Consider the following 27,189-nt stretch of genomic DNA (forward strand, 5'->3'; position numbering starts at 1 on the left):
TTGGCTTCAGCATTTGTGGAATGCCGAAAGTCTAAAGCTGGGCCGGACCAGCTTTAGGCTTTCAGCATTCCAAATGCTAGCATTTAGCCAATGCTAGGCCAAATGCTGAATCAAACGAGGCCACAGTGGGCCGGTGGCCAAAGGCAGGGGAGGGCTAGCCCTCTCCCAGCCCTCCCCTTGTTTTTTTTTTTTTTTTTTGAGGTTTTTTTTATGGAAAAAAAAACACAAAAGGAAAGAAAGAAAGAAAAAAAAGAAAAAAGTTAAAAGATGAAAATGCCCTCGACTTCAATAAGGTTAGGCCCTTTTTTGAGACTGAGATAGCCACTTCAAACCCTTATTTGAAATTTTCCCTTTATTTTTTGGGTAGTGCGAAGGGGGAGCAGAATCACATCTGGCAATGGTTCTTCGGAACGATCACAGATTCTTGTCTCCCTCGCTTCCACTCCAGTTGACCTCTCTTCTTTCCATCCCCCGTGATAAGGTAGAGAGCAAAACCAACCTGGCAAACCATTGATACTATGCCCTTATTTATTAGAAAAGCGTGTACTTCTTGCAAGGCTTGCTGAGCTTCTTCATGTGAGAAGTAGGGGTGTGCAACCGGACCGAGTTTACTCGGAAACCAGACAGGCCCACCTGAAAAATAGGTTCGAGAACCGGTTCTCGTTTAAATTGGTCCGGGAACTGGTTCCATTTTTTGGGAACCGGTTAGAACCGGTCCGATTTCTGGTTCTAAGTGAAAACCCACCCGGATCGATTTTAAAACCGGTTTTCTATGGAGGTCCACTTGTAATTTTATATAGCCAGAATTCAAAGCATTATATCAGGAAGGATGAGGGAGGTGATCATTATTTGTGGATAGTCTAACTCAAGGGCTTGTAAGCATTATAGGGAGCAATTTCCTTTTTCTTAAAATATTTGTTCTATAACGAAGAAACTACATATCCAATTGGAATCTATGCTGTTTTATCACGTCTATTAAATTATTGGGACTAAGATAATCTGCTTTTGTATGAATACTTAAGATTGTTTGCACAATCAAACTTATAACCTTTGATTTGAGTTATAAGTTTTCCTATTTACTCCCTGGAAAGAATGAAACCAAAAAAAGGAACAAAAAAAAAAACAAGTTCTCAGGTAGACCCTGGAACCGAGCCGAAAAAACACAGTAGGTTTCAAAACAGGATTCAGGGAAAACAGGGTAGGTTTCAGGTTCAAAAAACTAGGAATCAGTTATAATAGGGTCGGTTTTAGGTTTCAGGTTTGGAACCGACCCATCCTGAAACCGATCACCCTTAGTGATAAGCATAGCAAAAGTAGTCCATCGAATGATCGCTGAAGGAGCACATCGTTCACCCGGAATTAGTTCTCACACATGCGCCGTGCACACATGCAACCGTCTTTTAGCCAATATTGTAACGCTCATTTTCTATATTAACGCCTTAAATTCATGAGAATCGTCGTGTATGAAAGAATTAGTTAATAACTCGTATAATATCAATAGTATCCCTCAATATTGAACATATATCAATCATATTGAGCAAATTAAAAGTTTAGGGGCCACATTAAATATTAGACTGAAGTTTATGAATTAAATTGAACAAATCAATAAATTTTAGGGACGAGGAGTCATTTGCATCATGATCTCAAATTTTTTTTTGTTCCCCTGCGACGAGCACCACGGGACCGACGTCTCGTTCCCGCATTCTCCAGCGTCCGATCCCCCCCAAACCATCAACGGTGGATAAGACACCTCCTGCAACCCACCCCTTGGACCGTAAAATCTCTCTCTCTCTCTCTCTGTAGAGTTTCAACGAGCCATTCCTTCCGTTTCTCCTTCTGAAACTCCTGAAACCCTAATTCATTTCCAAGTTCCGATCGCAGGGATCGTCCATTAATTATAGAGAGGTACCGCTTCTGATCAACCTCCGTCTCAACCATTAGCTCCTGATGATTTCCCTTTTGTTATGATCTTGAAGTTCAATTCATCAGTGCATTTACTTGTTCGACACTCGTTTCGTAGACCCTTTTGCAGTGGTATCTTCGTTCTTGTTCCGTCTTGGTTTGATTTTTTTCGTTGTTTTAGCTACTGGGTTTGACCTTTCTTGGGCGATCGTGTCATTTTTCTAGGGTTTGTTAGATCGGGTTTTATGGGTTCTAACAATTTGGATCGTATGATGAATCTTTCGGTATTTGTGTTTGCAGGGCGTTAAGGGTTGCTGTTTCTGTTTCTGGTTCTTGATTTTTGGGGATTTGAATTCGTCCCTTGAACTCACTTGTAGGGGTTAGAGAATTGTTTTATGGCATTTGAATGCCAAGAGGGTAGTCACATTTCTGAGAGTTCGTCGGAATTTGTTGTCGATTCTTTGGAAGAGCGCATTGATTCGAAGGAGCAGTTGGGTAATTCGGCGGAGAACTATAGTGCGGAGCACTTGGAAAGTAAAGTGTTCGACTCGGAAACAGCTGTAGAGAAAGCTGGGAAATCGGAATGCGTGTTGGAATTTAAATCCAAGAAAGGAAATACTAGCTCGTGCGATAGAAAAGAGGTGCCGTCTCATGGGGTCGTGTCGTGTTTTCCTCGGTCGTTCGCCGACCTTCCTCCGGCTTTAGTGTCTGAAATCCTCAACTGTCTTGACCCGAAAGAGTTGGGCATTGTTTCCTGCGTGTCTACGCTTTTCCAGAGGCTCGCCTCCGAGCATCATGCTTGGAAGGAATTTTACTGTGAGCGCTGGGGCCTACCAGTTGCCCTGGCATCGTTGGGCTCGGGATGTTCCGATGAAAAGTCATGGAGGGAGCTATTTGTGGAGAGGGATTTTAGGAGTAGGACATTCATGGGACGTTATAACATTGAGGTTTTGTATGGTCACACCGAAGCTGTACGGACAGTTTTCCTTTTGGCTTCTGCAAAGCTTTTATTCACAGCAGGTTATGATACAACGGTTAAAATGTGGGACTTGGAAGAAGGGTTGTCTATATCGTCGTCTAGGCCTCTTGGTTGTACGATGAGAGCAGTCGCTGCTGATACGAAACTGTTGGTTGCCGGGGGCACTGATGGCTTTATTCATGGTTGGAGGGCTATTGAGGGAATTCCACACTTGTTTGACCTGAGGGGTCATCAGAGTCAAAACAGTGAATTTCGGCTTTGGGAGCATGTAGGAGCTGTTACGTCCCTTGCTTTGGATCTTTCAAAGATTTATAGTGGTTCATGGGACATGACCGTGCTCATATGGGATCGTGCTTCGCTGAAATGCTCAAGGGTCCTGAGGCATAGTGATTGGATCTGGGGACTTGTCCCCCATGATACCACCGTCGCCACATCATCAGGTTCAGATGTTTATATTTGGGACATAAACAGTGGGACTTTGATGACTGTCATTCAGAATGCGCACATTGGTAATGCTTATTCGTTGGCTAGAAGCCATACAGGAGATTTCCTTTTCACTGGTGGGGAAGATGGAGCCATACACATGTTTGAGATCGGTCACCTCATGGAACATGATTTCACCCATGTTGCTTCTTGGATTCCTCATTCAGGGCCTGTATATGCACTTGCATTTGAGTTTCCCTGGCTTGTTTCAGCTTCTGCTGATGGACAGCTTGCACTGATTGATGTGAGAAAGTTGCTGAGAACTAAGAAAAGTACTTCTGGAAAGAAGATTTTGAAGACTGGTAGTATCGACCGGACCGAAGTAGAGCCACCTCAGAGGATGCTCCACGGGTTTTCTAGCGATCTGTTCTCAGTGGACATTGGTGCAGATCGCATTGTGTGCGGCGGAGAGGAAGGAGTTGTTAGAATTTGGAACTTCTCGCAAGCTCTGGAAATCGAACGGAGGGCCCGTACTCTTAGAGGAATCCGACTGGAAAACAGGATGCGGCGGCGTAAGCTTCAAATAGAGATGAACAGGAAGGGTGGTCGGACCGATCAATGTTCCGTCGCAGCCAACGGTGACAGGAATGGCGTGTGGCATAGCAAACGAGGGATGAGCGGCAAGCTGAAGGCATGATGAAGGACTGACGGCCCCTTCAGCTTAATTGTTTGCTTAATAGTCTGACGATTTGCCTCATAAGCTTTGAGTTTCCGTGAAAGCGGATTCTGTACAATTACTTCCATTAGTTATAGCAATCAATACTTCATCTTTGACGTCAGTTTCCCGATTCTGATTCCCTTATATTCTCTTGCCGGCACGTCGGCCTGCGATTCCCAGATCATTGTCTGATTGAAAATGGTGATTATATGTGATCTTCTTATGTGTTGGGTCTACTTGAGTTGGAGACACTGATGCTCTGTGTAGTTGAAAGTGAGTTTAAGTGGATTTATCTGTTGACGTATTATCCACGTCGATTGACAACCGATCCTAAATGCTCTTTATATTGATGTGGTCTCTTTCCACCTATCAGTTTAAGCTTTTGGTTTGGACTTTTTAACATTATCTCGTGCACGGCGAAGGTCGGCAACACGGATCTATCTCGACTTGGAGTTGAAGCCATTCTTCAAGCATTAGTCGCAAGTGAGATGAGCCTGAGTACTTATGTGGGACGAATTTATTACTTGTCAAATACCAAAATAAGGAATTTTTTTTTAATTTTTCATTGCTGTCTCTCTCGCATTACGTGTAACTAATGCATTGAATATAGAAATATTCTTTATTAAGTACGGTTAACAAGGACCCGTTAAAAAAACATTATGCCGATCGGTCGACTTTTATGCACACATGTGCTCTTGGTAAATATTTTCTTTCTTATAATGAAAATGTTCTTTTGGTGGGTAAATATTGAATTTGAAAAGACGGTTTATAAATTAGTATTTAATAAGTGTAGCAGGGGCACTTATTAATTAAGTTCTTTGTATAATATTCCCAATTTCTTGAATTGCGATTTGAGCAAAATACAAATCAAAATTCGGCTGAACGACACGACACTGTACGCGCATCCAGTGGTTTTTAAACTTGTACGTAAATAAACTTATCGATATTTGAATATTATATACGATTTTCGGAATTTGGTATAAAAAAATCTAAAAATGCTTCCTCAGGGTGATGTGAAAACCAAAAAAATTGGAAAAAGGTAAAAAAAAACCACTCGAAAAATTACTTTTTTGGGGTGGACCGTCTCAGTATTTGAAAATTAAAAGTTTCAAGAAAAGATAAAGATGAAAATTGAAGTATATTATGAAAGCTGAGCTACAACGCCAGCATGGACCATTTCCCGCGCGTCCCCATGAAGAATTCTCTCGTCTCCCCTCCCAGTTCTCCCGGCAACTCCCGGGATCCCTTCCTTCGCCTCTTCCCTTCCGCCGATCGTCGAGGAAGCAAGATGGAGCCGACCGTCTGTAACGAAGGCCTCGACGAGCCACCGAGGAGACGCAGCCGACGCCGCTCACTTCGCGCGGCGGAGAACCACCCTGAACGCGGCGAGGACGAGCCGTGGGCTCCAAGTCGAGTGATGCTGATCCTGTTCCTCGCTGTCTCGGCGGGCATGATTGGCCCGTCGAACGGATTGTCGGGGCCTCCGCCGTCGCCTTCGTCGGCGGCGACCCTGTTCGGTTCCGGAAACGGGTCGTACGTATCCGCGTTCTACGTGCTGGGCGACTCTTCGGTGGACTGCGGCGACAATTCGCTGTTCTACCCGTTTCTCCACGGGGATCTGTCTCTTCATCCGTGCAACGACGAGTCTGATAAGACCCTTGTCCCGCATTTTCTGGGTACCGCGTCGATTCTTGTGCCTCTCTCTCTCTTTCTTGCGGTTCTTGAATTTTTGCTCTCTTTCTTGGGATGCTTGTGTTGATTAGAGACTTCCTTTCTTGGTCCAATGGTGGAGATCGTTTTGTTTGTGGTCTCATCGCTCATCGCTTATGAAATTCTTGTTTGTAACGTTAAGTTTCTCTCCGTGTGCTGAGTTTTATGGGAGACGGAGCAATTTTCCTGCATTTATTCTGAAGATTGACCCCGGTATCAGTTCTACATAAGTAAATGTTCTAGAGCAGTCTTGGGGAATTCTTTTTCGGGTAGGAGATATACATTGCCCTGGTGAGTTTATGGTTGCTTATGTTTAGTCAGTTTAAGCTCGTGATTGGCGTGATGTTCTCGCCGATGCGCGAGATCTGAGATAGCTCTTAACTTTTATGAACTGTTAGGTTTTAGGCTCCCCTCTTTATCGGTTGGAGAAAACAATCTGCGACGTGGTTGATAAGCTAAACTACTAGTGGAACCGGAAGTTACTTGCCTAAACTTGTTTCGTAATCTATGTTCGTAATTGCATCTGATCTTTGGTAGCAAAAGCAGGCTGATTTGAGGTTCTTTTGGCCCGTCTGTTTGTCCTCTCTGCATTGCCAGTTTATAAGCAATCGAGGGTGCATAAAAAGCTCTGTTCGGGTTTCAACTTTTGATTTCCACACGGCTTGCTCTCAGTGAAAGAACTAATTCGTTACTTTGGCCAAGCTCTCATTGAAATATCGAGCATGACAGCAAAGTTTGGTGTTGCAGCTGAAAAAATGGGCATACAGAATACTCCGCCGTTCTATGCTCAGAATGGCTCAATTGCTAGTTTGTTGAGGGGCCTGAACTTTGGGTCAGCAGAGGCAACAATTCTGAACTTCGGTGGCCGGAAATTCCAGTCTCTAAACCAGCAGCTGCGCCAAGTACTGGAGACATTTCAGTTGGTACAGCTTCACCTAGCCGAGGAAAGTGCTCGTGAGTTCATGAAATCGTCTATAACTTACCTATCTTTTGGAAAGGATGATTACATTGAATTTTTCCTTCGCAACTCCTCTGGCATAACCCACAAATTTACTGGCCAAGAATTTGCTCATGTCCTGGTTGATCAAATGATCGATGCGGTAACGAGTCTGTATAATGCGAATGCCAGAAAGATCATATGCATGGGGATTTTGCCCTTGGGGTGCACTCCACGTATAAGATGGGAACGGGTGAATTCAACATCAAGTGGAGGCAAGAGAGATATATGCGCGGAAGAGGTCAATGAGCTTATTTTGGAGTACAATTCTATGCTTGAGGAGCGCATTTTTGACCTCAAAGCAGAACTACCTGATGCTAAGATAGTCTTCTGTGACATGTACCACGCCATTCTGGCGGTCATCACTAGCCCAGAGCGACATGGTATGGTACTTTTCAATCATTTCCTGCTTTCAACAAATTTCATGTGTTGCCAATATGGACCTCGGATATTTGAGAAGTAATGTGAGAACCAAGTTCAGTTGGTTGAAGCACTGCTGTAAAAACCATAATTCCTATAAAGGAAGTAAAAATGACAAATTGTTGTCAGACTGTCTTCTTCTGTTAAATGAAGTGAAGCTTTATTGGGTGAGAAGTTCATAAAATTCTCACAGTAAGGGAAGATATTGACATGTTCGCACCGGAGAATGAGGATACGGTTGCCTCAGAGACAATGGATTGAATAGGGTGCTGTACTCATGCTTTAGCAAAAAAGGAAAACATTTCTCATGCAAGTTAGTTTATTGACATTCACAGACACTAATCTCAATGTCAGGATAAACATACTGAAAAAAATACTTCAGCTTCGTCATTGCTTGCTGTTGACATAAAAGTACGATATTAAAAAGCAACGCCTGGACTTTTCTAAAATCAACAAACCAACCGATTTTTCGGTTTTCATGTTTTTTTTTTCATCTAGTTGATTACCGATTTGCTGTTTGGAAAAAACCGAAATGTAGTCTGATTCAAGTTTTATGACGTTGATAGAACAAAATAAAAGCATCTATACATCGTTGCCTAATTCCTTCTTGTGATGCAGGGTTTGAAGACGTAAAAACGGCATGTTGCAGGCTGGGTCAGGAGGGTATGCTTATAGGGTGCCTTTCGACTGAGATGGCTTGCAAAGCAGAATCAGCTCATGTTTGGTGGGATCTCTACAATCCAACACAGGCTGTCAATCGCTTGCTTGCCGAATCAGCCTGGTCTGGGCAAGAGTTGATGGGTATATGCCGCCCAGTCAATATCCAGAATTTGGTGTCGACCTCAGCCTCCCACTCAAATGCTGCTATGATGCAGTAACACCGTTCCCGACTTGGGTTAGTCTTAGCCAACTGGGCATGTTCTTTTCTCTGTCTGCTATGGATAAGCTGCAGAAAGGTGGCAATTTAGGTACTCTCCCATTTCTTTAAGCCGGCTACAGTTTTAAAAAATCACCTGTCAAAATATGAGGAAACAAGTGTTGCAGGGCTAGAAGATGTTTCATCCTTACTCAACCGAATCAGCCGAACGGTGCTCAGGATTCCTTCATTTTTCATGGGAGTCAATGTATGCTGCATCTCTATAAGGATAGCGGGATCCAAATGCCGGCATTAAGCCCCACAGAATGCATAACAATTTCGTACATGTTAACAGCTTCTTAATTGAACAGCAAAAGCAGTCGCCGTCTGTAATCATCCTAAGAGAGAGCGTGAGAGAGTCTTGAGAGATTTACGTTTCTGCAGTTCCTTGTAACGACACTTCCAACTCATGTTTTTGTATCTCCCACATGAAACAGAAGATTATTACACCTGAGACGAGGACATTTCCTTGTATGTTCCTTCTAGGTGACTACCCTTGTTCTGTCTCAAGTCCCTGCCTGTCAGGAGTTATAAATTTGCGATTGCGGAAGCATCTGGTCGAAGAAAAGTAACACGGAATCGTATAAGTCAGCATCCCTTTTCTAGGTAGTTCAAGATCATCCTTCTTGAAGGTGAAGGAGAGATGAGTCAAAAAACACTCCCTCTTTAGCTCCTGCGCATTCATTGCTCTATGCTGGAGTGAGTTGGGACTTTGGTCATGACAGAATTCGACATTGAGATGAGGCTCCACACATATTTGACAAACCATCAGACCTCGGAAAGCAACGAGTAGACCCCCGAATGTGTCGGTCCGCCGTCGTCTTATGTAAATCCATGAACATCAGAATAGTAGCAATGCGGGCGGTGACGAGCTCGGTGACTGAATTGAAGCGGCCGCGACTGTGGTGGACAAGCTGATGAGGAAGTTGGACAGGATCGAAATATGAAGAAACACAACCATGAGTCAACAATTGGTACTACTTGGAAGTAAAAATTCTGTGCAATTACTTAAAAAAAGGGGGACTAATTTGGAAATTTGGCGAGTTGATTAATCTCTATGTTAGTAAGTTATTAAAAAAAAGAAAAAAAATAAAAAAGCCACAAAAAAATCTCAAACTACGTCCACTATGATACATGTACCATGAACTTTTTTTATAACATTAAAAACCTCACAATATGTCCATTATGACACATTTATCATAACTTTTTTTTTGTGGTATAAAAAACCCTAAATCTTACCTATGCGACATATTTACCCTCCTCCGTTAATGTTCTGCCGGATGATTTTTTCAGTCAAAACAAAATAGTTTTTATTTCATTTAAGCCACGTGGACGCCATTTTAATACCGTTTGCTTTCCGGCGTCCATATGAGCATATTTTTAACAGTGTTCACTAATAGAATCTTAATGAAAGGTAAATTTGTTACACGGCATAAGTTTGAGAATTTCGGTATCACAGAAAAAAAAAGTTTAGAGTAATTTCGTCGTAACAAACATGGTTTGGAGGTTTTTTTTTTATTATGATTTTTCCCCAAAAAAAACATTCTCTTTTTTCTGGTTTTTTTTTAAAAGAAAAGGAGAAGAGGAGACTCCAATCGTACAGTTATTTTAATTGCACCCCCTCCCTCCAATTTAGCGAAAATTACCAAATTGGCCCCCACTCCACTCCATCCGGTCTAGAAGCAACCACAGTGCCAAAAGAACTCCACTCAAAAACCCTAGTTCCCTCTCTCTCTCTCTCTCTCTCTCTTCTTCTCCTTCTCTCTCTTCCCCTGCAAGCTCCGATCCGCGACAATGGCAGCCATGCTGGTGAGTTCCGCTCTGCTCCCTCGCGTTTCGCTCGACGGCGCTCGCCCCTCACCAATTTTCTTCTTCTGTGTTTTTGTGGAAATGCGGGTGGGAACAGCAACCTCAGATCATACTGCTCAAGGAAGGCACGGACACGTCGCAGGGCAAGGCCCAGCTGGTGAGCAACATCAACGCCTGCACGGTGGTTGCCGACGTCGTCCGCACCACCCTCGGCCCCCGCGGCATGGACAAGCTGATCCACGACGACAAGGGGAGCGTCACCATCTCCAACGACGGGGCCACCATCATGAAGCTCCTCGACATCATCCACCCCGCCGCCAAGATCCTCGTCGACATCGCCAAGTCCCAGGACTCCGAGGTGCCGATTCGTTCTGTTTTCGGATCCTTTTTTTTTTTCGGTTTGGAGATGAAAGTGTTCGTCCGTCTTTGTCTGCCGCTGTGCTTCATTATCCTCGCTCGTAAAGTCTGAGCGACCGGTCACTTCGGCCCCCTTGTACAGGGCATGATGTGTTCATGCTTCATTTCTTCGTTCGTTTTGGAACATTAGCTTGTGTGCGTTTTTGGTAACTTTCGAGTTATCTGCAATTTGATGGTGGATTCTTAAGTTTCTAGACTGGAATGAGGATGCTCTTAGTTATGTGTAGCTCATAATCCATGCCGCAGGCATTTCTGAATCTATCGGTAGTCGCCTTGTGAGTGATTACTGCTGTTTTTGAAATTCAAATTGTTCCAAAGTGTCTTGATATCTTGCAGGATTGGCTACTCACATAGTCGAGTGCACGGGGCATGTCATAGAGCTTGTATTATTGAGAGTGGCTGTAGAATCAAACGGTCCCAAAGGGAATGTTGGGGGTTATGCTTAATGCAAGATCCTTAGTATCACATGGCTATCACGCTTCAATTTTTTTTATTTTAATTAATGGATTTGCAGAGAATGGAGGGGTGCTGTTGAGTTGTCGCCTTATTTCTTCTTGTCATGACACTGTTTTTGCATTAAGATACATCCTCACTTGCTGCTTGCACAGGTTGGTGACGGAACGACTACAGTGGTTCTACTTGCGGGAGAATTTTTGAAAGAGGCTAAACCTTTCATTGAAGATGGGGTCCATCCTCAGAATTTGATTCGTAGTTATCGGACAGCATGCTCTCTTGTATGTGCGCTGAACTAATTTCCTGTTCTTCACATGATTGTGATGTCCTTCCATTTCTTACGGTGAAATTAATGAATCATAGGCAATTGAGAAGATCAAAGAACTAGCCATTAGCATAGAAGGGAAAAGTCTAGAGGAGAAGAAGAGCTTATTGGCTAAATGCGCTGCTACAACACTTTCTTCAAAACTCATTGGCGGAGAGAAGGAGTTTTTCGCTTCAATGGTCGTCGATGCTGTTATTGCAATTGGAGTTGGTGACAGACTGAGTATGATTGGAATCAAGAAGGTAGTTTGCATTTTCCTAGAAGCTTACCATGCATAATGAAAGAGAATTTGGTGTCTATTGATGTTCCCCTTTTAGACTAAGAAGAAGTACTTGCTCCCCTTCATCTCATGTCCTCTCCTCATCGTTTCCCATCTTCTGCCTACTCTGACGTACTGTCCTAGTCAATTTCTGGAATATGGCTCGTGTATTGTGCTGATGGTTAATATGTGAAAAGCAGGTTATAGCTTCCTGTTGAAAAGTGTTAGCATGAATTTCATTTCCTCTCACTTTCTTATGTTAATAAGTTATCCTGATTTTGGCTTATCTAAAACAAATGTTATACTGGTTTTGCCATTTTTCTCCCCAATGTTCACACCTTTTTTGCTGATGAAGAAGAGATTTTTATTTCCAGTTGTTTGATTTGACATTTCTCTTTGCTATGTTCCATGAGGATCTATGGGAAGCAACTTCATTTTGACCTGCCTTAATATGTTGTTTGACTTCTGGAAGATCTTCTCAATGCACTTTTGAGTCATGTTCAACAAAGTTTTACACAAGCTTGATTTGTTAGTTAGTTGGGACTGGTTACACAGAATGATGTGAACCTAAAATCGTTATTGTCCGCCTTTCCAGGTGCCAGGTGGTAGCATGAGAGATTCGTTCCTTGTTGACGGTGTTGCTTTTAAGAAGACATTTTCCTATGCAGGTTTCGAACAACAGCCAAAGAAGTTTCTGAAACCTAAATTACTTTTGTTGAACATTGAGCTGGAACTGAAATCTGAAAAGGAAAATGCTGAGATCAGGTGAGATCTTCTCTAGATTAAATTAGTCTCATGCCAAATAAACTTTTTCTTACATTTGGCACCATTCACTCTTTGCAGACTTTCCGATCCCTCGCAATATCAATCAATAGTTGATGCTGAATGGAATATTATATATGACAAACTGGATAAATGTGTTCAGAGTGGAGCAAAAGTTGTTCTTTCACGGTTAGCCATTGGCGATTTAGCTACACAGGTGCCTGCTAACTTGGCCTTAACAAAGCTATGCGATCTTTTAATAAATGTATTTTCTTGTGCACATTAGTTTTAATGTTGCTCATTGAAATCCAACAGTTTTGTTATCATACTGAGTTGTAGTTTCCATTCCAAAATGGTTATGGGGATTTTCTGCTTGTACTTTGAGAATATCATCTGTACATTCATATGTTGGTAATTTTTTGCTTATGTTCTCTCTTTTACCCTTGTTGAGCAGTATTTCGCCGACCGGGATATTTTTTGTGCTGGTCGTGTGACTGAGGAAGATCTACAAAGGGTTGCTGCTGCAACTGGTGGAACTGTACAGACATCTGTTAACAATGTGATCGATGAGGTATATGCCTTTCAGTGCTACTTCTATTTTGCATATCTATGTTGTTAGTTGAGTTCTGATGTGATTTTGTAAGGTATATGAATCCTCTTTTGTGGTTTGAGTTGATGACTAGATTTTCTTGTTCTAACCAAACTGATCTGGAGTATTTTATTCTTTTAGGTTCTCGGTACTTGTGAAATTTTTGAGGAAAGGCAAGTTGGAAATGAAAGGTTTAACATATTCAGTGGGTGCCCATTAGGTCTGACAGCAACTATCGTTCTTCGTGGTGGAGCGGATCAGGTCTGCTCTTGACCACAATATGCAGTGTCAAATAGCTTTACAAATATGGTAGATGACATTTACATAGATCTTTGGGTTTTTGCTTTGATGTCAGTTCATTGAAGAGGCTGAAAGGAGTCTACATGATGCAATCATGATTGTTAGAAGAGCTTTGAAGAACTCCACTGTTGTTGCTGGTGGTGGTGCTATAGATGTATGACCATATTCAGTGTTTCTCCTATTTAATGGTGGTCTTGCTCTTGATGATTTGATGTGTCATTCCTCCTTGTGTAGATGGAGATAAGTCGATACTTGAGGCAGCATGCACGCACAATCGCAGGGAAATCGCAGCTTTTTATCAATTCATATGCCAAGGCACTCGAGGTAAAATTGCATATATCTTGTGTTGCTCATGCTGAGATGCTTTTATGATTCATTATTTGTGTTTAAATTTTCACATGACAATGTATTCATCACCTTTTCATCGTAGAAAAAATGTGATGTTTTGAATATTCAATAGTTTTATTGAGACAATTCGCGCATGATTTATTAACTTAAGCTGTTAGGACCTTGTTCAACAAAATACTAAGCCTGTAAATATGAATTTTTGGAGCTGATTGTGGTCTTTACTAATGAAGAAATGGATAAGAAAAAAATATTTTCAGCACAATACGTGATGGTCAAAAGAGTAGATGCTAATGTTCTGGTGAAAAAATAAAGTAAATTGTTATGTTGTTGTTGGAATTAGGTGTGTGCATATACTTCCTTACTTTTGTATGTGAGAATGCATGGGTAGTTTTTCGCATGTGGTTCTTTGTTATTGTCTGAACTAATTTATCAGAGGATTTTCCAGCAAGCTAAAATGCCTGAGAGATGTTTGGATCTTATATTTCTTGAATTGATAGTCTCTAGTTTGTCATATGCTGATTTTACACTGTTGGTCAATTACTGGATGTGCTAAGAACCAGAATATCCCAATACTAAGCCAGTAAGAAATGTATAGTTGAATTTGGATTATGTTAGAGTGCAAATTTGTTCATTCTACTGACTTGAAAAGTAACTGGAACGGATTTGGTATGGTCTTACATTTCATTGCCATTGATAGATAATTAGTGCTATAAGGCATGAAGAAATTGGCATCTGTCTATGAAACTCAAAGGGCAATAGGTAATATAGAGTAAGATGTGCATTTAAAAGAAACTGGTAGCATTTTGGTTTTCTATATTTGAATGACGGCTGCAACTGTTTGATGGAACATTTGGGACCCGCTTGGTATGGCTTTAAGCCCCAGATTAGCACCTTTTGAAAAATTATGAAGATGACTCAACTATCCGTGTGTGTGTGTGTGTACCAAATAACAAAAGCAGAAGTTGTCCTAGATGCCACCTTGGTTGTGACGATCGTCCACATTTTACAGGTTATTCCTCGGCAACTCTGTGACAATGCTGGCTTTGATGCAACTGACGTGTTGAACAAATTGAGACAGAAGCATGCACTCCCATCTGGTTAGCTTCTTCTAAATATGGGTTTATATATTTCTTTTTTTGCACTTAGGTGATACTTATGTTTATCCATCAGTCTTGTAATTTACTAGAGGTACCATGCTTTCATTCCTTGAGGATATGATTATCTGGCAAAAATTATTGCAGAGGTTAAGTGAGATTTAATTCGTTACTTGCACTCATAATATTGTTCCAACAGGAGAAGGTGCACCTTATGGAGTGGATATTAACACTGGTGGAATTGCTGATTCTTTTGCCAACTTTGTCTGGGAGCCATCTGTCGTGAAGGTGCCTAGGAAAAATTAATTTTTGCAATGAGAATATGACTTGATTGCTGGATTCGACACATTTGACATTCATGATCAATGTTTACTGTGTGTATGGCAGATTAATGCGATAAATGCGGCTACTGAGGCTGCTTGCCTCGTACTAAGTGTGGATGAGACAGTAAAGAACCCTAAGGTAATGGAACTGTTCCCTTGTCTTGGTTCTTTTCCTTGCCAACAAAGTTGATTTTATGTATTCTTAGAGTTGGAGATTCATTGCATATAATTTTTTGCAGATCTCTCGATTTGGTTAGAATATTTTAAACTCTCTAAAAATTTAAGATGTTGAGGATTTAGCATAGGACCAGCATCTTGATTTGTTAATTTCTTGTGAGGTTTAATGAGGTTCGCTTCAAAAGTCTTCGGGTTGTAGTAATTCTTATGTTCAAATTGCCTTCTGCAAATATATTTGGGCTTTAGTAACTAGTTAGTTGCCACGTGGATTCTGCTCTCCAGGGACAATAAAAGCTTTGGAACTCCCACTGTTTTGGCAAACTGATTAACTTGTGGATTTGGGAGGTGATTTTTTTTCATGTCGTGCGTGATGTTGTTATTAAGGTAATAGATGACATACTCCCAGTACATCGTTGGGGGTATTCAGTTTTTAGAAATCTCTGAGTTACTGTATGCAGTCAGAGTATGTCTAGAATCTATAGGTATTATAGGTATCAACGTTTTGCAGTTCTCTCAATATGTCAACGTGAAGTTTGAACTGTATGTACGTGTGTGACTGAATAAAGTTTTGCGATATAAGTCCTGTCGTTTGCCATGGTCATGTCTCCTGACACGTCGATTTACGATGGATTAGTTTAGTGTTGGATACTCATGTCTATTGAACATCTGTCTTGAACTCTTTCAATTGGAATTTTGGCAAATGCTTACCAAGCTCACAGAGATCACCTTATTATGCTTTCGTGGCTTATGCAGACTGAATGTAGATAATATCTCTCTTTTGCTGATGGATTGAGCAATTTATGATCATGTTGACTCTCACATTTTGTTTGACATACATTATTTGGATTTTTGGATAAGGTAAGTGATAAAAGAGGAATGGTTTATTTATTTTTTCTCCTTATATCCTGCTGCAGTCTGAGAGTGCCCAAGGAGATGCTGCTGCTGGTGCCATGGGTGGCAGAGGGCGTGGAGGAGCTGCTTTCCGTGGGCGTGGACGTGGAATGAGAAGGCGATGAGCTGAGCTGCTGCTGCCCAGAACCATGGAAACAATTCTGTAGCGGTTTGGTTCTCTTTATCATCGTGCCGGTGTTCATCGCCGAGTCCTTTTCGGGGTCGTGATTTGCAACCAGCACGAGCCTGCTTAAATCTTACAGAGTGAGATGGCTTTAGATGCGATGGTCAATTTATTAATCAAATTTTTGTGTAAGATGGTGATCCTCTTCCTCTGATGATTTCTGGTTGGCAATTGAAGATATTTCATGTGGGATGAAAGATACTATTTGTGATATGAAATTTTGTCTGGGCGACCTTTTAGTTCCCTGATGCTACGGACCATGCTTACGTAACAATGCATAATACGCTTATATATTAAGTGTATTTCATCACTTAAATAGTACTCTGAAAGTGAAGACATTGTTGAAAGACCAGAGCAAAAAGCTATTTTGGTAGTAGACAAAGATGGTCATCTCATCATAGGAGTTTCATCGTTTGCCTTCTAATTATTTTGTGGGGACATAAAAAAAAAACTCTCTTTTCCATGACTCGTACGAAGAGGAACGTACGATTGTGCAGATGCATCTCGACTGCTACGGCAAAAGCCGCATATATTCTCAGGTGATGGTGGGAAAGAGCCCACGGCACTTTCAGGCGGCCGATTCGGCACTACACTCAGTTCTCAGGCTCTGGCTTCTCTTCCGGTTCTTCGGCTTCCGTAGAAGCTTCCGTGGATTGCACTTTCGAGACTAGGAACCTCGCCAGACGTGTATCCCCTATAAGAGAAAATGATATTCATGGTATGGTCAGCACAATGGCTATTCAGAGCAAGCTCTATCTATCGTAGCATTCGTGCAGTTTGTCATTTGACATTCTCGACCACGAGAAACCGGAAATCGGTGAAGAAAAATAGGAAGTAGGAAACCAAAATAGACAAACGTATATATGTTGAGAGTGAGGACAGATACCGAATATAATGCAACTTCCGGGCGATACAGCGGTCGCAACTCCAGGTCTCAATTTCCTGTTGTCGATGAACGTCCCGTTGGTGCTATCCAAGTCGGTGACCAAAAGGCTCCCTTCTTTCTTCTGGATGCGAGCATGAAGACCGGAAACTGCTCAAGTCAAGGACAAAAGGCAACATTCAGCTTTCCAGGCATGAACAGGATGGTTTTTCTAAAAGAGAATGCGACTCAATGACTCGGATGATTTAAGGACATGACTACAGATTTGCCTCTGAGGCCACCGGGAGGAAGTTGGTGACGTCTGGGATTCAATCCCGGCGACAAACAAGCAGAGTAAATATGATGCGGAGAGAACTTTATTTGAATAAATCAGGCGCGATAATTGTCCATAAATGGTGGTCATGAGCGCACGAGACGGAGAATTCCCTCTTGAGAGCAACTGGACGTTCTAATCACAGCAACATCGACGGCAGTATGTCTAAAAGAGAACACCTCGCCAAAGCTTCGAAAAAGCTTTAATGTGATTAGAAAGCGGCATCATCCTAAATTCCTAGTGACTTTTGTTGCCTACATGCCTTAACGTAGACGGTCTTGCCAGCCCCATAATCCATTCAGCACTTCTTCAGTAGTCTGATGAATTGAATTCACGGCGAAATTCTCATCAGATATTATTGCAAGACTTCTCCCCTATGGTGCAATTCTATCAAGTAAATTCCTGCTTGCTGTATAACACATGAGAGTTAGCACTCCAAACGCCGTGAACTCGAGCAGGGGACAGCAAAGTGGATTCTGCCCAACATGTATCCGTCATGACGAACTTCAGTAAGAACCGGCCAAAAATTTGCTTGCCCGGGCGCAGATAGTTGCAGCTTCCGCAGGAATGGAGCATTTGCCGATAGGACTAGTAATTAAAGCAAATTCTCAGGTTGGGAGATATGTACCTGTAGCAACTGGAATCACCATATCTGCTTTTTCTGGTAGACGACCGACAGTGACCACATTCTAGAAGTATCAAATACAATTTAGTCACCTTCATTGTACATTGTTTGTAGCGTCGGATGATTGCGCAGGATAGATAGAAAGTACTTACAGAAGCAATTTCAAAAGCACCTGGCATATCAACCTTGACGCCTGTGTGTCTTGTATCTCCATCACCTAACAGAACAAAGTAGAGAAAATAGTGAGACTGTCATCCTTAAAGTAAAAAAACCAGAAATTAGAAGATTCATCTGCATAGAACACAAGAAGTTAGCAAGAGCAACCATAAATAGAACAATTTCCCTCCCGAGGAGTTCTCACAAACACTGAGAATTCCAGAAAGTTGGCATCAAAGGCTACGAAAGAAAAAGGGTCAAATTAGGCAAAAATGACGTATGAGAATGTTCTAAACCTCTTCAAATTTTTGGTTCTTAGAGTTGTAAAATGTATATTTCTAAAAGTGAACTGGACAGTAGTACAAGAAGTCCTCATTTGTACTATGTTTTGCACATGGAAGCACCTCGGCCCTTATTCATCAGAAGCAAATTTCCTTGTCCCCCATCCTCCTCTCCTTGCAATCCTCTTTAAACACGATTTGATAATGTCATTAGCCTTCTCAAGTTTACTCCCAATTGAACGTGATTGCTGTAGTTTGGATAAGTAACAAATTTTAGTGGACTAAAATGATGTTGCAGCCACCTTCAGGTAATTGCGCGCGTGGTGTAGAATCCTTAGCTACGGGGAAATACAAGCAGTGTTCATCAGAGCAAAAAGAAGGAAAGGAAAGTGGGATAGGCCAGTATCCTTGTTTGCATTCTCTAAATTCCAGCCTAATTGATGATCAGAATGGTCTTGTTCTAACCAGATGAAGTGCTCCGGTGAATACTGAAGCACCAAAATTTGCTAAATATTCTGGCGATCAATCTTGAAAAGCCTTGGTGGCACTGAAACTTGCCAAAATTCTACCTACATCATCTTCCTCAGAAAAATCAAGAAACCCACTTTCTGAGGAGATAAGCAGATCAGTCCTAGCAAAAGGGGGGGAAAATGAATCATGAAAAAGATTATGCTTAGGCAGGAAAGTGAAGAATGAAAAGACCCAAAGAACTTAAATGGGCACTGACCAACAGGTTGAAGAAGCCATCTTTCAGCAACAGCATCAGCTGAAGAAGGCCCTTCAGCTTCAGAAGAAGCACGTACGGGCCCAAGAATTATCTGCTGGTGCTTGGCTCTTATCTTAGCTCCTCGAAGCTGTTTCGAGTAGCTACTCGAGCAATTCAGGAGCGGTGAAGTGTGAGCAGGGATTGAAGCTTTCGAGGGCAAGACCACCAGAGGCTTTGGAAGGAGCCGGGCATGGGAAAGAGACAGTGAAGTCATTTCCATTTCTGAAAAAGATCACAAAACAAATATCAGTCGAGATGGGAAGCTAGTTTTCTTCAAATGGATTGGTGAAGGATGGGCAAAAGGGAAGGACATGGATGCTGTTTTTGTGAGCACATGTGATTGGATTATGTGGCAACCATTTAATGTTCTATGGACCCAGGTTTTGATGTGGATAACATCATAACAAGACAGTTAGCCCTCTGTTGGGTCATTGCTTGTGGGATTTTCACAAGTCTCCCTCCCTTTTTTTATTAAGTGAATTGAAAGTCTTGAAATTTATCATGAAAGAGCAGTTGAGTCTCAAAACTTCAAAACGTGCAATTAAATTCTAAAACTTACCAAGAAAATACAATTGAGTCCTAAAACTTTCAAAAAGTGCAATTAAATCCTTAAACTTGTCAAGTTTGTTCAATCGAGTCCATTCGTTGATTGCACTTTTTGAAAATTTAAGAACTCGATTGCATTTTCGTGACAAGTTTTAGGAATCAATTGCACTTTCGTGACAAGTTTTAGGACTTGATTGTACTCTTTGAAAATTCTAGGACTCAAGTTTTAGGACTTGATTTTCATGATAAGTTTTAGGACTCCTAGTATACTTATCTTTTTTTTTATTTTTTATGAATTGGACCATCTTATGGGTGCTTCATGAGATTTCTCCGTTGCAAAGACAATCGCAAAAGAAAATGTCACCATCATTATTGTAAGGTGTTTGCTCAACTTCTCGTGACTAAATATTTTCAAACTAAGAAACTTTGTGGTCGCTTTACAATTGTAAGCATGCGTTATGAGACGTTCATGCAGTAATTCCAAACAATTTTTTTTTTATATCTTTCAAGAAAATTTAGCCACGATCCTTTGGTTTAATAAGTAGAAATAACAATGGTATGGGATCGAGACGAAACAAAGATGCCGCTCGATTGGGCGCCACATGTCAGTGATTGGACGACTATAGGGGACATGACGATGACGGGCGACAGGCATTTTGAGGTAAGGCAATGTAAGAGCGGCTTTGACGGGCGGCAACGAAAGGCAACGGCAATGTTGGGTTGAATACAATGGCACAGAGGTGGAAGTGGAGATAGAATGACTTGTGTTTTAGCAAAACGGCAACGTGTCTAAACATGTACATGTACCAACTATTGTATAAGATACAACAAATTCCATCCTTATCCTACTTTACATAAAAATCCGGGTGGCTAAACGTAGCCTAAAAAAGTATATTAATAAATCACCCATCTATACTCCAACCCAAAAACAAAAATCATCCATCTATAGAAGAGAAAAAAAGAAGTCAATATTCTCCTTCCACTCCTCCTTTAAGGCCACCTCGAACAACGAGTCCTCGACCAGACAGAGAGCAAGTCAAGATTCTCCTTCCACTCCTCCTTTAAGGCCACCTCGAACAACGAGTCCTCGACCAGACAGGACACATTCATTCATTGCACGTATAAGAAAAAAGGGTTCGGAGCGAAAAGAGGCTCCACTTTCCAGCTTCCCCACACCTGGAGGCTGGAATAGGTATGCCCCCACATTTCCCGTTCCTCTGCCACCAACATATTAAATAACTCGTGCGCGTGTGCTTGTGCAGAGAGAGAGAGAGAGAGAGAGAGAGAGGAAGAGACAGGGAGGATGGAGTGCACGTGTGAGGAGATGATGGAGGAGGTAAGGGAAGAGCTGCAGGGGCTCGAGAGGCGGCACCCATACCGTTTAGGGCATCTCAAGGCGGAGCTCGAGTCCTTCATCAACTGCGTGGAGTCCCAGCACTTGCTGCTTCACTGCAACAATCGCATGCCCTACCCACCATTCTCTTCCTCTTTCTCGGTCAGCACTCAAGGTTGGGTCTGCTTTGCTTTCCAATGGAACATGGTGCATGCTTTGCTTGCACCTTGTGTGCGTGTACTCTGTGTGCGTGTGTTTCAAGATGAAGCTCCAGACCACTACTATATAAGTCTGATTGGCTATTGATTGGTACGAGCAGAATCAACCTGCGGGACGAGCAAGAAGAGAGGGGCGCAAGAGATGGAGGGTACCAGAGCCGGCCCGTCGCCGAAACGGAGTGTCTTGAAGGGTACCAGAGCCGGCCCGCCGCCGGAGCGGAGTGTCTTTAAGGGTACCAGAGCTGGCCCGTCGCCTAAGCGGAGTAGGATCGACGTTGTTCTCGACAGAGCCAAAGCCTGCCTGCAGAAGATCCAAGAATTCAAGGCCAGCTTTCGCTGATGCTGCTACCTTCCCCAAGAAGGAATTTGAGAATGAATGCACTTAATGCTCTTTTTCATTTCCATTTCCATGTAGATAGTCATTCATCTACTGCCGACTTTAATACTGGCAAACTCGAACAGGATACACAGCAAAGACAGGATAATATTATTTTATTATCAAAATGCCATTTACATATCCTGTGCTGTATCATATCCCTTTGGACCTGAGCATATTTTTGAAAGGTTATATTTTGATTATTGTCTGGACCTCGAAGTCACCGGGATATAAGACACTTTCAAAGGGTATTCCCTTTTCCTGGAAAAGACAAATACGACGTTGAAATAAGGAACACATCCGTGAAGCTTGCCATCTCTGTAACGGACAAATTGCGGAGGCCCTCGTAGAAACATCGACTCCCTTCCTTTGGCGATGTTACTTCTTAATCGAATACCAAGGATTCAAGGAAAGCCCTTGGTCAAAATGCCGTCCCTATATAAACGGGCAAGTCGTGAAAGCCCTCCTAGAAACATCAATTCTCTTTCTTTGGTGAGGTTACCTCTAAACCGAATAACAAGGATCTAAGGGAAAACCCTAGTCAAAATACCATACACTAACCCTATGTCGTATCACATCCCTCATTAAATGTTGATAAAAGAGAAGGATCATCTCCGAATATGCAATAGTTTCTCATTTCAAGCTTGTATTTACATGACTCAAACTTCTCCACAGACTGCTATATTTTTCCTTTCCGAACAACAGTCAACAGTTCAGACACCAGCAAGAATTAGTCTACCGTTTTGAAATGAACAATATCTTTCAGCACTAAAACTGAATCATCATAATATACATGACAAACATTTGATCAATTGTTAATGTTTTTCTCCTACAGTTGCATTTTTTTTTTACCATTTGCACATCAACCTCTATTTACAGGAAGGAGATGGCATAGGATCAGTTCCTTTGCCTGACCCTCCTCCCGTTGCTGTCGCCGCCATCAGAGAGCTGTGCCCACACGCTGCGAGTTTTTCCACCATCAGGGCTGAAGTCCTTTTCGCAAACCGCCACTGCTTTAAGAAGCTCGGACTGCAGAGAAACGTTGTTCTCTTTAAGACACTCGAAGCCGTCTGATCGCATGACAGCTGCAGTAAGAGAGCCAGGGTGAATGTAGAAAACCCAAAACAATAGAAAATCACTCAGATATCCCACAGAACGAGGCAAAAACATCACATAACAGCATCATAGCCAGGACATGAATTAAATTTTTTCCTGGTGCCAAACTGAGGCAAAAATGAAGCCTTCCACTCATCTTCTCTTCCATCCCTGTGGTAGGATGAATTTTGTTTCTCAAACCCTTTAAGAATGATTACCAAACTAAAGCAGCAGGGAAATCCTACACAGACTAGAGGATTGTGTAAGCACAATCCCCTAACTTAAAGCCAGAACTTAAGGTGGGTTATGTCCTGCCACTACTGCGACACAAGAAAATTCAAAGGGACAGTTTCTTCTCTTCAAAGGTTTTTTTTTCCTCTTGTCAAGCATCATGTAAAATTGTTGTTCATATGAAAAACTATGTCGCCTTCAATAGCAACAAGTCCCCAAAAAATCCAACTAAAAACATGGCTTACCCAAAAAGAAATACAGAAGCAAACCCAGAAGCCCCAAACACCTGTTCCATTTATAAGTTTCTCAGATCTTCACAGAATCTCTCATCACAGAGAACAGATGTCACTCTGTAGGATCAACTAAGAAATAAGCAAGCAAACAATCAATGATTCAAATTAAAAGTGATAGTGCTACCAGACAACTTCCCATCCAAAGATGGTTCAAATTAGCCTTCCAGAATTTTCTTGAAAAGAGAATGCAGGGTAGAAACATTGTTCCTGACAAGAAGAAAAAAAGAATTATGTACCTGCAAGATTTTCAGCTGCAAACTTCAGGCAAACAGCTTTTAGTTCCTTCACTTGGTAATGATCAGCCAAGGCCAAAATTTCACAAACAGAGGTGACAGATATATCCTTGCAGAGGTGAGACCCACACACTATTCTCAGTCTATCCAAACCATATCTGTCTGCCACCGCTAACAATTTCACTAACAAAGTTTCAGACGTAGACAACGCATGACCTGAGCAAGATGTCACTGCCTTTTCATCTTCTGGCAGATTATCTGTGTAAATGAAATAAAGCAAAGCCTGTCCAGCACAAAATGAAACCTAGGTCATGAATCATGATAAATGCAGCTTTGAAGCTTAGAGAAAACAATGAAGGGCATATCTCCAATAGCGCCTTCTTCAAACAAAGTAAACAACAAACACTTATACCTTGAAGACTGCAGGTTCTAAATCATCAACAACTATCTCTCGCTTATTTTCGCCTGCTCCATCGAAAAGTTCAGATCGGAATACAGAGGATCGAGCAGCCAACACCAACTTGTGAGCATGGAACTTCTCACCCGACACATCAAAAGTAATATCTGAGCCTTCCATGTTTTCAAGTAGCATGCCAAAATGAGCTCCAATATCAGACTTTGGGACTTTGATTGCATTTAAAATCGGACGGTCTATGGATGAAACCACGACTCCTACAGTGCAGTTTATCTTCAAGCAGTCATCCTTCAGATAATCCGATGTTTCAAGAAGAGCTCGTCTGTAAAATCGCTTGTATCCCCTATGAAAAATCGCAAGCAAACAAGCAATTCATTCTCTTGCAGCTCGGAATTAATCAGACAGACAACACTATACAAAATAAAATAGAGGGCAAGAGGTCTCAATGTTCACTTCTCCACCACCTCAACCGTTCTTCAGAAGAACAAGAAAGAGAAAGAGGACATCGACAGACTTTTCTCACGGTCGAAACTTCAATTCGGTTGGTATACTCGATCTCGAGATAGCACTCAGTCTAATTGATCAATCATTAGTCGTGTTGAATCAATGGGATACAGATTCCACCACATTCCATCACACATTCGATTCTACGTTCATCCAAAGGCACAATTACAGCATTCCAATCAACAACAATCAGCAAGAAAACGACCACCTAAGCGACAAAAGACTACGAATTTAAACCATAACTATAACCACACCAAACACACACACAAAAAGAAAAAAAAATCAAAGATTCTACGAATTAAAGAAGAACGAAGGGAAAAAGAACTCACCACATGCTGCCTCTGTACTTGAGAGTGTAGGGGCCGCTCGCCAGAGACCGATCGAAATGGCTGTGCACCTTGTGCTTGCCCTTCCCGCTCTGATCCACGAGCGTGAGCTCGAACAGCGCCCTCACGTCGGCGCCGTCGCTCGCCAGCGAGATGAACACCGAGACGTAGGCCGAGTTGTCCTCCGGGTTCTTGCCGTCCGGGTAGAAGTAGATGGCCCACTGGTATCCCCCGACGGTGAAGCTGTCGCTGGCGACGTGCTTGCCGACGCCCATCCCCTTGGCCAGCGAGTAGCCCTTGATCTCGAAGCGGTGCGACCCGTTCACCGTCTCGGTCACCGACCGCGACGCCGTGGGGGGCGGCGCGATCATCGTCGGGGCCTCCCCCTCTAGCGCCATCGCCTGCAGGCGAAGCCGCAGCCCATGCGACTGGAGGGCTCGATTTCGCGGAAGAGAAAGACGAAGGCCGTGAAGATTTCGAATTGCGGAGGGGGGCGGGGGAAATTGGGGGATTAGGGCTCGAAATTTTTGGGGGGGGGGGGGGGCTCTTCGGGTCGGCGATTTCGGTTTCTGATTTTCGGTTGTTCCGCGACGAGACGTTGCGCGGAAAGGTTTTTCTGAGGCTGAGGATGACGACGACGACGGTGGACGCCGACGGAGGCGTGGCGGGGGGCGGGAGAATGATGATGAGGTCACGTGACTGGCACGTGCGGCGTTCTGGAAGGTTCGAGCTTCGGGAGGTGGTTTTAGGGAATTCGCGCCTTGGAATGAACCGAAATTCGCTCCAGTGGTTTTTCTTTTCTTTTTTTCTTTTATTTTGTTGTTGCAATATCCAATAAATACGAATTAGAGCTTTTTTTTTTGCTTAATTTTTTGAATAGCGGAAGGAGTGAATTTCCGTCTTATTTTTGCATGAGCTTAGTTCGGCTGAAATTATAGTAAAATTCGCACTGGCTGGCTATATGAATTTTCGTGCGGAATTATTAGAAATAAAGCTCAAATTAAAATAGAAGCGGAACTTCAAGATTTGAAACTCCCGACAATGTGACAAAACACAATGGTTAATTGATTTGTAACGCTGAGGAAGGCTTAAATCAAGATGTCTTAGTACAAGTCTCGAATAGAGGGGAAAAAAAGGGGGCGAATCGACGCCGATCGGATATAAACTTCATGATAAATATATCTCGGACTTGCTATTCACATGAACCACCAGATCCGATGATTAAGAACGCATATCCAGTAAAGGGTAATTGCGGATCTATCATCTTGAAGCGATCAATTGAAGTGGGTAGGACATGTCAAAATTCTGAATTCCTATTCGAAATGAAAATGAAAAACAGAAGGAGAGAGACAGAGATTACCTCAAAAGCTGAGAACTTCCGGTGTGAGCTCTTCCCTGGAAATGGTAAAAGGAAGATGCGACAGACTATTTGTAGGGCCAATTCTTTTTTTTATTATTGTTTACTTTCTTTTTTCTGCAATTAGTGTGCCAAAGAATTTAGGAAACCACCCAGAAAAAGGCAAAAAGAAAATCTCCAGAAATCCAGTATTCTCTTCACTTCATTAAATATGGATAATGGTCAATGGTCAATGGTCATTTTTGGAAAAGGAATTGCTGAGAATTGTGAAGCAAATTCTGCATTTAAAGACCATGTTACGACTGGCTATGTGTTCCTTTTAGGGTCCCATTCGATGTCTTAATACCATAAATTCATGAATAACATTGTTTAGGAAATTCGTGATTGACTATACGAGCAGTTAAGATTTCTCGACCCACTAACAAAAGATCATGTCCGGATGGAGGATCTCCGTCTTGTCGAAGGAAAATCATTTACGCCATAAGATTGCTTTCTTGACATTTCAAAGAATTTCGATTATTGATATATTTTTAGGGAAGAATTTTAAAATTAATCTCTCTTGAAGGAACGATGATTGAGATGATGGAAGCATCGGCAAATGTGAGCGGCGGAAATAGAGGTAGACATGATCGACACCCTTTGTCTTGTAGAAGATCCTCTCTTGTGGATGGTGATCCTCTCTTGTGGATGGTGATCCTCTTCCTCACTCGATGCTCTCGATGGTATCTCAATCAGGGGTTTACGGAACGGATCATCCAAATCGGGAACTGTCCGAACTAGACTGAACAGGCCGATTGGATCCGATTTCCGATTCCTAAAAGTGGAACTGGTGTCCAAGCGATTTGATTCCTGGTTCCAAAGGAAAATTGGACCAGACCGGATTGACTACATAAAAATTAGTAAAATATGAACAAACTATAAGTGAACTTCATTAACATAAATTTCTAACAAAAAAAACTTCATTGACAAAATTTAGTAAATTATAAACTAAATCTAAAGTGAACTTCATCGACCTAAATTTATTGACAAAAATTAGCAAAATGTGAACTAAACCCCAAGTGACCGGTTCCATTGGATTGGACCGGAACCGGACTGGGACTAATCGTTCCCGTCTTCGTTATGGTTCCTAGTTTCACCTTGGATTGATCCGGTTTGGGAATTGATTACCCTAATCTCAATCACTTCTCCAACATCAATGCATGTAAATAACTAAACACCGGCTAATTCTAATTTATCGATATA

The 27,189-nt window shown here is 42.1% G+C and overlaps 6 protein-coding genes across 8 annotated transcripts; 4 read left to right on the plus strand and 2 right to left on the minus strand.

The window, feature by feature from the left end:
- The first annotated feature begins 1,775 nt into the window (after window positions 1–1,775).
- On the plus strand, window positions 1,776–4,258 carry LOC115674253 (F-box/WD-40 repeat-containing protein At5g21040). 2 transcript variants are annotated; one of them, XM_030596600.2, is made up of 2 exons: window positions 1,776–1,905; window positions 2,203–4,258. In XM_030596600.2, exon 2 carries the CDS (start codon window positions 2,298–2,300, stop codon window positions 3,999–4,001), a length of 1,704 nt encoding a protein of 567 aa, XP_030452460.1. In that variant the 5' UTR covers window positions 1,776–1,905; window positions 2,203–2,297; the 3' UTR covers window positions 4,002–4,258. The 2 variants fall into 2 exon arrangements, with proteins under 2 accessions (XP_030452460.1, XP_056169230.1); XM_056313255.1 differs by having other exon boundaries at window positions 2,280–4,258.
- An 855-nt stretch (window positions 4,259–5,113) lies between these two features.
- LOC115674286 (GDSL esterase/lipase At5g37690-like) lies at window positions 5,114–8,519 on the plus strand. The gene is made up of 3 exons (XM_030596641.2): window positions 5,114–5,698; window positions 6,480–7,112; window positions 7,768–8,519. Exons 1-3 carry the CDS (start codon window positions 5,191–5,193, stop codon window positions 8,025–8,027), a joined length of 1,401 nt encoding a protein of 466 aa, XP_030452501.2. The 5' UTR covers window positions 5,114–5,190; the 3' UTR covers window positions 8,028–8,519.
- Window positions 8,520–9,729: 1,210 nt separating this feature from the next.
- Window positions 9,730–16,239, plus strand: LOC115674267 (T-complex protein 1 subunit eta). Its single transcript, XM_030596618.2, has 14 exons — window positions 9,730–9,874; window positions 9,972–10,232; window positions 10,900–11,025; window positions 11,108–11,311; window positions 11,924–12,093; window positions 12,172–12,307; window positions 12,545–12,661; window positions 12,821–12,940; window positions 13,035–13,133; window positions 13,214–13,303; window positions 14,337–14,424; window positions 14,621–14,709; window positions 14,809–14,883; window positions 15,836–16,239. The coding sequence occupies exons 1-14, from the start codon at window positions 9,860–9,862 to the stop codon at window positions 15,935–15,937; spliced, it is 1,692 nt and encodes a 563-aa protein (XP_030452478.1). The 5' UTR covers window positions 9,730–9,859; the 3' UTR covers window positions 15,938–16,239.
- A 43-nt stretch (window positions 16,240–16,282) lies between these two features.
- On the minus strand, window positions 16,283–19,358 carry LOC115674331 (uncharacterized). 2 transcript variants are annotated; one of them, XM_056313139.1, is made up of 5 exons: window positions 18,982–19,358; window positions 17,970–18,025; window positions 17,821–17,881; window positions 16,883–17,029; window positions 16,283–16,690 (listed from the first exon to the last, which is right to left on the minus strand). In XM_056313139.1, exons 1-5 carry the CDS (start codon window positions 19,238–19,240, stop codon window positions 16,590–16,592), a joined length of 624 nt encoding a protein of 207 aa, XP_056169114.1. In that variant the 5' UTR covers window positions 19,241–19,358; the 3' UTR covers window positions 16,283–16,589. The 2 variants fall into 2 exon arrangements, with proteins under 2 accessions (XP_056169114.1, XP_030452557.1); XM_030596697.2 differs by having other exon boundaries at window positions 17,970–18,034; window positions 18,982–19,356.
- Window positions 19,359–20,739: 1,381 nt separating this feature from the next.
- Window positions 20,740–21,701, plus strand: LOC115674348 (uncharacterized). The gene is made up of 2 exons (XM_030596717.2): window positions 20,740–21,074; window positions 21,219–21,701. The coding sequence occupies exons 1-2, from the start codon at window positions 20,870–20,872 to the stop codon at window positions 21,455–21,457; spliced, it is 444 nt and encodes a 147-aa protein (XP_030452577.1). The 5' UTR covers window positions 20,740–20,869; the 3' UTR covers window positions 21,458–21,701.
- Window positions 21,702–22,104: 403 nt separating this feature from the next.
- On the minus strand, window positions 22,105–25,258 carry LOC115674277 (BTB/POZ and MATH domain-containing protein 4). The gene is made up of 4 exons (XM_030596629.2): window positions 24,594–25,258; window positions 23,758–24,103; window positions 23,349–23,628; window positions 22,105–22,578 (listed from the first exon to the last, which is right to left on the minus strand). Exons 1-4 carry the CDS (start codon window positions 24,986–24,988, stop codon window positions 22,391–22,393), a joined length of 1,209 nt encoding a protein of 402 aa, XP_030452489.2. The 5' UTR covers window positions 24,989–25,258; the 3' UTR covers window positions 22,105–22,390.
- Between the last annotated feature and the right edge of the window lie 1,931 nt (window positions 25,259–27,189).

This window comes from Syzygium oleosum, unplaced genomic scaffold, assembly GCF_021117445.2.
Source record: "Syzygium oleosum isolate NSW1041296 unplaced genomic scaffold, Sole_v2.1 Sole_v2.07, whole genome shotgun sequence".
In the NCBI taxonomy this organism is placed as follows: domain Eukaryota; kingdom Viridiplantae; phylum Streptophyta; class Magnoliopsida; order Myrtales; family Myrtaceae; genus Syzygium; species Syzygium oleosum.